At 35.2% G+C, this 12069-nt stretch overlaps 1 protein-coding gene across 1 annotated transcript in view; it reads right to left on the bottom strand.

The window, feature by feature from the left end:
• Positions 1 to 383: 383 nt before the first annotated feature.
• pcsk1 (proprotein convertase subtilisin/kexin type 1) overlaps positions 384 to 12069 on the bottom strand; it is a 47135-nt gene continuing 35449 nt past the window's right edge. Inside the window, 4 exon segments of the mRNA XM_062040618.1 lie at positions 384 to 1750; positions 5717 to 5878; positions 6015 to 6148; positions 9086 to 9243. Of these exon segments, the coding sequence (XP_061896602.1) occupies positions 1376 to 1750; positions 5717 to 5878; positions 6015 to 6148; positions 9086 to 9243 (829 nt within the window). The 3' untranslated portion in view covers positions 384 to 1375.

Here is a 12069-nt window from a genome sequence, read left to right as displayed (position 1 = left end):
CGGTGTGTAGTTTTACTATGTCTGAATGACAGCTCCAAGCTGTTTGTTTACATGCTTTTTTTTATTTCTCTTTGCTATTTGGGCTTATTGGACCCTAATTAGAATAAAAACTAAGAATCATCTTTTGATATGATGTATTTAGTCCATAAGTACACAAACGTGTACTTCATGCATACTTGCCAACCTTGAGACCTCCAATATCGGGAGGTGGGGGTGGGGGGGGGGGGCGTGGTTGGGGGCGTGGTTATTTACAGCTAGAATTCACCAACTCGAGTATTTCATATATATATATATATATATATATATATATATATATATATATATATATATATATATATATATATATATATATATATATATATATATATATATATATATATATATATATATATATGTATGAAATACTTGACTTTCAGTGAATTCTAGCTATATATATTTTTTATTTTATTTTATTTTATTTACATAGAAAAAAAAACAAAAAAACTTGAATTTCAGTGTTCCAGTGGCTATCCATTAGATGGCAGTATTGTCCTGTTTAACTTCTCCGTTCATGATGAGTATATCATTTCGGCCGCCGTGTCTGTAATTTCCTCGTTCTTCTGCTTCGTCTCCTTGTTGTGTGCGCAGTTGTGCACTCTACAAAAGCCCTAGATGTTATGACGTCTTTGGGCAGGCAAGCTGTTTATTTTGTGGGAAAGCGGACGTGAGAACAGGCTGTCCCCACTCAGTCTCAGGTCCGCATTGAGCTGGAGGGGGCGTGGCCTCCAGCTCCGGCTGAATACCGGGAGTTTGTCGGGAGAAAATCTCTGCCGGGAGGTTGTCGGGAGAGGCGCTGGATATCGGGATTCTCCCGCTAAAAACGGGAGGGTTGGCAAGTATGACTTCATGTGTAGTGATACGCTAATTCTTATTTTTACACTTTTTTTTTCCAAATTCCATTGTATGTTATACTCTTCTGACACCACCAGATGGCAGTATAAGTGTCCACATAAGTGGCCATTAGACCCCAATTCAGTAGTGTACACCATTTTGGAAATAAGATCTAAAAGGTGCTGTCCACGCATGTGGCCACTAAGCCTTTAGAGGTAAAGCTCGCCAAGACTTTTGCACAGCACTGCAGGTCACCTGACGTAAAAGTCAACATTATCCTGGAGAAAAGACGTATTGTGACGCAGGCAGGAAAGACCGAAAGGTGAGCGGAGAAGTTCGGCTTGACTCAGAACTAAAAACTAATTCCTGAACTGAAGATTAGGAGATCAGATATGCAGCATTTTGGGGGACAACACAGAACTGAATACGAGTTTTGAGGTCTCTTTTCTTCTTCTCCTCTTGGTCCTCTGCTTCCCAACCAACCCATTCCGGAATCAAACTGCTGTCATTTGTGCTGGTCAGCGGTGATGATGTGGAACAAAGCCTGCAGCAGGCGGTCATCTCTGTGCCTGTAAGGCTTGCTGCTGTAGAAGCCATCGCTGTAGTCACTGTACACGCTGTCGTACTTGTCCAGCATGTCCAGGGCCTGGTACAGTTTCTGCGGTGGGGTTCGCGTCGCCGGGAGGGAGGTCAATCTTCCAGGGGGCGCTTTCCTCCAGGCTGACCGGGGCCCCTGGAAGGCGGGGCTCTGCCGGTTAAAGGCTGTCTGCAGGAGACGCAGCAAGGCCTGCGTGGGGGACTTTGGAGGGCTCGCCTCTTCCGTCTCTGGGTTAGAGGCTTGTGGGTTTGTCTTCTGAGGCGGGCGGGCTTCAGTGGGCTCCTGTATCGTCACACAGAGGGAGAATATATGATATCAGAATACAGCGGAATACAAGAAAGCCACATGACTAGAAGTTTAAAATGTTTATATTTATGAAAGTATTATGGTAATAATCAAGAAAATATAAAAAAAAAGTACACAATGGGATTTAGTAAACGTTATCAGTTTATGTATCATCATTTTATTTTACATTACTTTATCGTTCTTTGAATCTAATTTGAAATATAGCTCGGTTGGTAGAGTGGCCGTGCCAGCAACTTGAGGGTTTGTTGCGTCGGACCAGTTCTTCCTCCAAGGGAATCTAAGTTACTGGTCAATCCCAAGTTCTTTAAGTTACTGGTCAATCCCAAGTTCTTTCGATGACATATATGCTGAGTAAGAAGGACCATCAAGACAGAATTGGAATATTTTCAAGTTTATACTAAAGCTTTAAGAGTTCAACTCAACCAATACATTCATATCTGCTGCTCTAGTTGATCTAACATTCAAACAGGAAGAGACAACCTCTTGAATACGCAAACAGCCCCCACCCTCTCCAGAAAGGAATACAGGCTCACTTTTCTACTACAGATAAGATATAAGGGAGTACTCCAACTCCTACATTCCAAGTCTTCAAGGTAACACACACAGTTTACTTGCGGACATAAAATGAAAAAATAGAAAGAGTACAAATGGAAAAACACTAGCTGCTTTAAACATGACTATGAATAAAGAAATAACTGTTAAACATATATATGCATTCTCCATAGGTTCCAGGTTCGATCCCCGCTTCCGCCATCCTAGTTACTGCCGTTGTGTCCTTGGGCAAGACACTTTACCCACCTGCTGCCAGTGCCACCCCCACCGCTTTAAATGTATCTCAGATATTGGGTTTCGCTATGTAAAAAGCGTCACTAGAGAAAAGCGCTATATAAATATAATTCACTTCACTTCACACTTCACAAATAAGTGCACTTCTACCAAGTTGTCATTGTTCTTGTTTACTGTATTTCACTGGAATCACTAGATAAATAACTGTATCATCAGTTAGTTTTCCAGTAATCAGTAGATAACTAACTGTATCATCAGTTAGTTTTCCAGTAATCAGTAGATAAATAACTGTATCATCAGTTAGTTTTCCAGTAATCAGTAGATAACTAACTGTATCATCAGTTAGTTTTCCAGTAATCAGTAGATAACTAACTGTATCATCAGTTAGTTTTCCAGTAATCAGTAGATAACTAACTGTATCATCAGTTATCATCAGTTAGTTTTCGAGTAATCAGTAGATAAATAACTATCATCATTTAGTTTTCCAGTAATCAGTAGATAACTAACTGTATCATCAGTTAGTTTTCCAGTAATCTGTAGATAAATAACTGTATCTCCAGTTAGTTTTCCAGTAATCAGGTGATAACTAACTGTATCATCAGTTAGTTTTCCAGCAATCAGTAGATAAATAACTGTATAATCATTTAGTTTTCCAGTAATCAGTAGATAACTAACTGTATCATCATTTAGTTTTCCAGTAATCAGTAGATAACTAACTGTATCATCAGTTAGTTTTCCAGTAATCAGTAGATAAATACCTGTATCGCCATAATGGATATGCCTTGGTGTGATGTCATCAACACAACTGTGTGGATAAAGGACTGTAGAAGTATCATTTTGATGACTAAGCCCCCCTGCAGGTCCATCATTACTTCAAAACTGATAGAGTTAATTAACATCAATAAATATAAAAGAATCATCATTTCCATGATGTCTTCTCAATCAGGAACTTTTCAACATCTTATTATTAAATATGTCAGCCTTGAAGTGTTGAAGTGTGTTGACTCTCGGAGGAAATGTTCCTATGTTGGTGTTTTTGTAGGCTGTTGGAAGTGTGGATAATGCATATGTTTAAGAGCTATTTCTTTATTCATAATCATGTTTGAATCAGCTCATAATTTTCCATGTATACTCTGTATACTAGTTTCTCTTTGTCTTCAGATTGCCTGTTTAGACAGGGTCGTAAACCATCAGGAATGTGAACACAACCCCCAAGTCTCTCTTCTTATCAGTGTTGAGAGGGGGGGGGCTTTCTTTGTGTGAAAAGAGTTGCTTTTTCCTTTTGAATGCAAGATCAACTTGGGCTACGCATTTGGATGTGTTGTTCGAGGCTGGTCTCTATTCTCAAATATTTGACAATAAATTACAAAATACCTATTCTATGCTTGGTGGTACCTTTTGAGTTCAGTTTATATGTCATTAAGGAACTTGGGACTGACCAGCGTTTTACATCCCACTTGGAGGAACATCTGGTCAAACGCAACAGAAGCTTTGGAATCAGGGAAAGGATAAAAGTGTGTTCAGAGTTCCTGGAGAGGCAACCAAGAAGGGTGAAAGATGGTACAAAAGCCCAGGAGGAAAATGGCACCCAGTCCAGTCCAAGAAGCAGACTTTCCAGTGACCACTTTGTTGAAGGTTTGTTGGATATTTGTCATATTTATGGATTATTTATGTCTTTTATCTTGTCTCGGAGGGTTAAAACACATTTAAGCTATGAGTGTTTGGTGAAGCAACAACTCTGCAAAATATTGTCCGACCAAAAGAAAATGTAAAAGGATGGAAGCTAAAAGGAGCTAAAAGTGGGCGTTCCAGAATGTGCTACAAGTCATGACACAACAATCAGCATGGTGTCTATTTTGGGAGGAATATTTGCTGCAAACATCATTTTTAGCTCCAGAACTAGGAAACAAGCTCCAATGTTCCAGGGGCCTTTTGAGTGAAATTAATTGAAGACTTTTAAGTAGAGATGTCCGATAATATCGGCCAATAAATGCTTTAAAATGTAATATCAGAAATTATCGGTATCGTTTTTTTTTTTTATCGGTATCGCTTTTTTTTTTGTTTAAAAAAAATAACAATTAAACAACATAAAAACACAAGATATACTTTCCCCCATTTACACTCATTCACACAAAAGGGTTGTTATTAATATTCTGCTTCCTACATGATATATCAATATATATCAATACAGTCTGCAAGGGATACAGTTATTAATATTAACAATATATCAATATATATCAATACAGTCTGCAAGGGATACAGTTATTAATATTAACAATATATCAATATATATCAATACAGTCTGCAAGGGATACAGTTATTAATATTAACAATATATCAATATATATCAATACAGTCTGCGAGGGATACAGTTATTAATATTAACAATATATCAATATATATCAATACAGTTTGCAAGGGATACAGTTATTAATATTAACAATATATCAATATATATCAATACAGTCTGCAAGGGATACAGTTATTAATATTAACAATATTTCAATATATATCAATACAGTCTGCAAGGGATACAGTTATTAATATTAACAATATGTCAATATATATCAATACAGTTTGCAAGGGATACAGTTATTAATATTAACAATATGTCAATATATATCAATACAGTCTGCAAGGGATACAGTCCGTAAGCACACATGATTGTGCGTGCTGCTGGTCCACTAATAGTACTAACCTTTAACAGTTAATTTTACTCATTTTCATTCATTACTAGTTTCTATGTAACTGTTTTTATATTGTTTTACTTTCTTTTTTTATTCAAGACAATGTTTTTAATTGATTTATCTTATTTTATTTTATTCATTTTTTTAAAAAGGACCTTATCAGCATAATAATGTGTTAATTCCACCACTGTATATATCAGTATCGGTTGATATCGGTATCGGTAATTAAGACTTGGACAATATCGGATATTGGCAAAAAAGCCATTATCGGACATCCCTACTTTTAAGTTGAGTTCATTTCTTTTAACGTCCAGAGCCCAGCCCTCACCTCCATCATGTCATGCAAACATCATTTTTAGGTCCAGAACTAGGAAACAAGCTCCAAAGTTCCAGGGGCCTTTTGAGTGAAATTAATTGAAGCCTTTTAAGTTGAGTTGATTTCTTTCAACGTCCAGAGCCCAGGCCTCACCTCCATCATGTCATCCATGTGTTCCACACCACGGCGATCATTCTGCACGGCGTTGTAGGGAACGTAGACGCGAGGCTTCTTCATGTGCTCCGGCTTCTCTGACGTGCCGTGCAGGATCAGCTTCCAGTTCAAGATCCGACCCTCGTTCTCCATGCGGCCCGACTGTCGCAGCGACACCAGGATTATTAGAGGCAGCACTTTACCCAATTATCATTTGTCAACCGAACGCTGTCACTTATGATGTCTGCTTTTGGAGGTTTTGAGCATCAACTCATGTCCAGATAGTAAAAGAACTTACAGTGTCGGTGATTTTGATGGTCCAGGTTCCAGAAGGGTCTTCCCCCCACGTGTGGACTGACATGAAGTCCCAGTTCCTGAAGCCATTGGACGAAGTGTCTCGCTCGCGCTCAGCTAGCAGCACTGTGCTGGTGCCTGCGGAAAAAGACTTTCAGTAGCGGCACTCACTTGCCTTTTAGTGCAGGGATGCTCAAGGTGGGGCCAAAAAAAGTCAGTAGATTTTACCCGGAAAAATGGGCAGCTCTTTCAGCAGAAATTTTACAGTAAGTCTGTGGTACCATTTTTTAATTTACAGTAATGCATTGTAAAAACCGGAAACTCAGTTTTTACTGTAAAAAAAAAGTAGCATCTCAGTCGCTGGAAATTTTACAGTAAATCAGTGGTACCTTTTTTTCATTTACAGTATTGCATTGTAAAAACCGGAAACAAAATTTTTACTGTAAAAAAGAAGTAGCAGTTCAGTCGCTAAAAATTTTACAGTAAATCAGTCGTACCATTTTTTCATTTACAGAAATGCATTGTAAAAACCGGAAACTCAGTTTTTACTGTAAAAAAAAAGTAGCAGCTCAGTCGCCAGAAATTTTGCAGTAAATCAGTGGTACCTTTTTTTCATTTACAGTAATGCATTGTAAAAACCGGAAACAAAATTTTTACTGTAAAAAAGAAGTAGCAGCTCAGTCGCTAAAAATTTTAAAGTAAATCAGTCGTACCATTTTTTTCATTTACAGTAATGCATTGTAAAAACCGGAAACTCAGTTTTTCCTGTAAAAAAAAGTAGCAGCTCAGTCGCCAGAAATTTTACAGTAAATCAGTGGTACCTTTTTTTAATTTACAGTAATGCATTGTAAAAACCGGAAACAACATTTTTACTGTAAAAAAGAAGTAGCAGCTCAGTCACTAAAAAGTTTACAGTAAATCAGTGGTACCATTTTTTAATTTACAGTAATGCATTGTAAAAACCGGAAACTCGGTTTTTACTGTAAAAAAAAGTAGCAGCTCAGTCGCCAGAAATTTTACAGTAAATCAGTGGTACCTTTTTTTAATTTACAGTAATGCATTGTAAAAACCGGAAACAACATTTTTACTGTAAAAAAGAAGTAGCAGCTCAGTCACTAAAAAGTTTACAGTAAATCAGTGGTACCATTTTTTAATTTACACTAATGCATTGTAAAAACTGGAAACTCGGTTTTTACTGTAAAAAAAAAGTAGCAGCACAGTCGCTGGAAATTTGCGGTAAAAGTAACAGCAATGCTGTTTTTTAATGTATATCATTGCACTGTAAAAACATGACAGTAGATTTTTCTGTAAAAAAAAAACTGGCAGCTCAGTTGCTAAAATTTTACCGTAAAAATAACATCTGTACTGTTTTTGCACAGTCATGCACTGTAAAAACAAAACAATGACTCACTAAAATGTAACAATAAAAATAACCGGTCAATGTATAATAATGATCTGGAAATTTCAACATAGCATTTTATTACACTGAGTTACAGTATTGCACTGTAAAAAAATGACAGTAGATTTTTCTGTAAAAAAAACTGGCAGCTCAGTCGCTAAAATTTTACCGTAAAAATAACATTTGTACTGTTTTTCAACTCCACGGTAATGCGCTGTAAAAAAAACCACATAACAATAAAAATAACAGCGGTCAATGTATAATAATGCTCTGGAAATTTCAACAAAACATGTATGATAATATTGGTTGCATTAGCAGTAGGGATGATGTTTGATAAGAAATTATCGAGTTTGAGCCCATTATCGAATCCTCTTATCGAACCGATTCCTTATCGATTCTCATCGAATCCAGATAGGTTGTTGTATATGGAAAAAAACACAATATTTGGTTTAACAAAAGCTCACTTTTATTTTATAAGAAAAAAATTAAAATAAATAAATAAATACATATTGACTGTTAACCCCCTAAAAAAAATTAAAAAAAAAAAAAAATTGACTGTTACCCAAAGTATATTTCGTGGGATTTTTCAGAAAAACAAGTATATACGGTAACACAAAAACAACCTGTCTCTGTGATCACTATAGGTGTATAAATAATAATATAGTGTTAAATAAAATCAGTCCTTTGGGCACAAAACTGAAAATAATACAGCTCTCCAAAAAGTGCACTTCTGCTGCTATTGGAACATACTAACTACACACACTATGACACTAAGAACTCCACAGTCATCAATCAACAATTCTTCCCCCCTTACATGAGAGCGAAGCCTGGCAATAATTGCATATTGCCTGTTCTGCCCTCACTATACGTGTTGAGCTTATACAGCTTGGCAGACAGCTAACAAACAATCCAAGACGTCTAATAAAGTTCCAAAGCAGATTAATCCATTTAGGCTCTTTATTGTTGTTGATCTTGCTTTGTCTTTTCCTATCTTTACTTTTGTCTTGCACTGGACTGTTTTTTTTTTTTTTTTTAAACTGAAATACACACAATGACAAATGTATAAGCTATGTGATTCAATGAACATACTGAAATGTAATACACAATATGTAAATATTAGCTTCACACAAATATACAGTACTATCATCAAACAAATACTCCTGAGTGTTGAAACTATTTTGATGGTGGAAATACACGACTGGCAGCCATTTGAAGTCCTCAAAACATCCATTGAAACAGTGCACAAAAATCGTTTTTCAATAAACATCTTAGTATCAAACTTAACCACTTTCCACCTTAATATTGAGTTACATAAACAAGTTAAACAGTTTACTTACACACTTATCTTTTCCAAGGCTTTTAAGAGCTAACACAACTTGTCTACTTCTCAATTGTCTCAACCCGGAAGTGCCCAAACTAATGACGCGTAGTATTTTCATATCGCCACAAGGTGTCAGTAAGAGTCTACAATCAAATGGGCATAACATTGCAGGTCCCACAGGGCATTTCCTGTACGTGGGAAGGGATTCGTTCACAGGGATTCGAATAAAGAACCAACTCTTTTTCTTTACTATAGTGGCCTCGATAAGGGGAACCGGTTCTCAAAAAGGGATTTGAGTCCATGGAATCGGTTCTTTGTGTGTGTGTGTGTGTGTGTGTGTGTGTTGGGGCCTCACCAGCTGGCGAGGTCAGCGTGATGTGCAGATCTCCTCTCCTGGTGTATTCGATGCTGGCCTCCACCTGCACGTGCTCAAGAGAAGCGATGGCGTTCTCCTGGCCCGCACACGCTCGAGTTGGGATCTCGATGGTGGTCTCCCCTGCGGCTTTTAGATCCCTGCGGGACAGGACAGGAATAGCAGCAAGAGTTACACACAAACACACCCGAGTGACCACAAAATGCTGTTGTAATTAGCCAGCACATTCACTTATATACTTACATCATGTATATATGACATGTTATTATGAATGTTACTACATGACATATATACTTACATCATGTATATATTACATGTTATTATGAATGTTACTACATGACATATATACTTACATCATGTATATATTACATGTTATTATGAATGTTACTACATGACATATATACTTACATCATGTATATATTACATGTTATTATGTATGTTACTACATGACATATACTTACATCATGTATATATGACATGTTATTATGAATGTTACTACATGACATATATACTTACATCGTGTATATATGACATGTTATTATGAATGTTACTACATGACATATATACTTACATCATGTATATATGACATGTTATTATGAATGTTACTACATGACATATATACTTACATCATGTATATATTACATGTTATTATGAATGTTACTACATGACATATATACTTACATCATGTATATAAAACATGTTATTATGAATGTTACTACATGACATATATATTTACATCATGTATATATTACATGTTATTATGTATGTTACTACATGACGTATATACTTACATCATGTATATATGACATGTTATTATGAATGTTACTACATGACATATATACTTACATCATGTATATATTACATGTTATTATGAATGTTACTACATGACATATATACTTACATCATGTATATATGACATGTTATTATGAATGTTACTACATGACATATATACTTACATCATGTATATATTACATGTTATTATGAATGTTACTACATGACATATATACTTACATCATGTATATATTACATGTTATTATGAATGTTACTACATGACATATATACTTACATCATGTATATATTACATGTTATTATGTATGTTACTACATGACATATACTTACATCATGTATATATGACATGTTATTATGAATGTTACTACATGACATATATACTTACATCGTGTATATATGACATGTTATTATGAATGTTACTACATGACATATATACTTACATCATGTATATATGACATGTTATTATGAATGTTACTACATGACATATATACTTACATCATGTATATATTACATGTTATTATGAATGTTACTACATGACATATATACTTACATCATGTATATAAAACATGTTATTATGAATGTTACTACATGACATATATATTTACATCATGTATATATTACATGTTATTATGTATGTTACTACATGACGTATATACTTACATCATGTATATATGACATGTTATTATGAATGTTACTACATGACATATATACTTACATCATGTATATATTACATGTTATTATGAATGTTACTACATGACATATATACTTACATCATGTATATATGACATGTTATTATGAATGTTACTACATGACATATATACTTACATCATGTATATATTACATGTTATTATGTATGTTACTACATGACGTATATACTTACATCATGTATATATTACATGTTATTATGTATGTTACTACATGACATATATACTTACATCACGTATATATTACATGTTAATATGAATGTTACTACATGACATATATACTTACATCATGTATATATGACATGTTATTATGAATGTTACTACATGACATATATACTTACATCATGTATATATTACATGTTATTATGAATGTTACTACATGACATATATACTTACATCATGTATATATGACATGTTATTATGAATGTTACTACATGACATATATACTTACATCATGTATATATTACATGTTATTATGAATGTTACTACATGACATATACTTACATCATGTATATATTACATGTTATTATGAATGTTACTACATGACACATATACTTACATCATGTATATATTACATGTTATTATGAATGTTACTACATGACATATATACTTACATCATGTATATATTACATGTTATTATGAATGTTACTAGATACTACATATATACTTACATCATGTATATATTACATGTTATTATGAATGTTACTACATGACATATATACTTACATCATGTATATATTACATGTTATTATGAATGTTACTAGATACTACATATATACTTACATCATGTATATATGACATGTTATTATGAATGTTACTACAAGGCAGGAATAAATAGCTCTCTGATTAGTGCCCGGGAGCAGGTGAAAATAATTAGCACCCATGGCAACCAAGAAACACAATCCCAGGGGTGCTGAAAGCAGAACTAAGGGAGTCACACTAAAATAAAACATGATCCAGCCAACGGATCATGTCATTGTGGTTGTTGTGTAAAGTCATTTACAAGTTCCAGTCCAGCTCTGTATGAAGTACAAATACAGAAAAAGCTGCCATTCATTCATTCATTTGCAAAAAGAGTTGATCCTGAACTCTCCCAGCCAAGAATGAGAGGATTTCCGTGGTCAAGCTGGCGCACAGCAGGAGGGGGTGTAGACCACCAGCCATCCACGGAAATGTAGACCCAAATCCTCCGGTTGAAACGTGTAGCGAGGTAATGCTAGTTGGTGCTATTGAGTCCCATAATCCTAATCAAATTGTGGCAGCTTGGACCTCCCACATGTCAAACATGGCACTAAAATCATTGCACGTGGTTTGAAGGTCTCTAATCCTCAACATCATTCCAAGCAGAACAGTTGACAGCTTTGCCTTTTAATGTCCAGCCAAAAGTCATGTTTGGAAATGAGCAATTAGCAAAATGGCAGAGAATTAAAGGGACTCCAGATGTCTTTTTAGACATGATTGTCACGGCAACAG

This window comes from Entelurus aequoreus, linkage group LG01 (genome assembly GCF_033978785.1).
Source record: "Entelurus aequoreus isolate RoL-2023_Sb linkage group LG01, RoL_Eaeq_v1.1, whole genome shotgun sequence".
Classification (NCBI taxonomy): domain Eukaryota; kingdom Metazoa; phylum Chordata; class Actinopteri; order Syngnathiformes; family Syngnathidae; genus Entelurus; species Entelurus aequoreus.
Note: the sequence above shows the minus strand (reverse complement) of the source record. Positions and strands in the feature narration are given on the sequence as shown.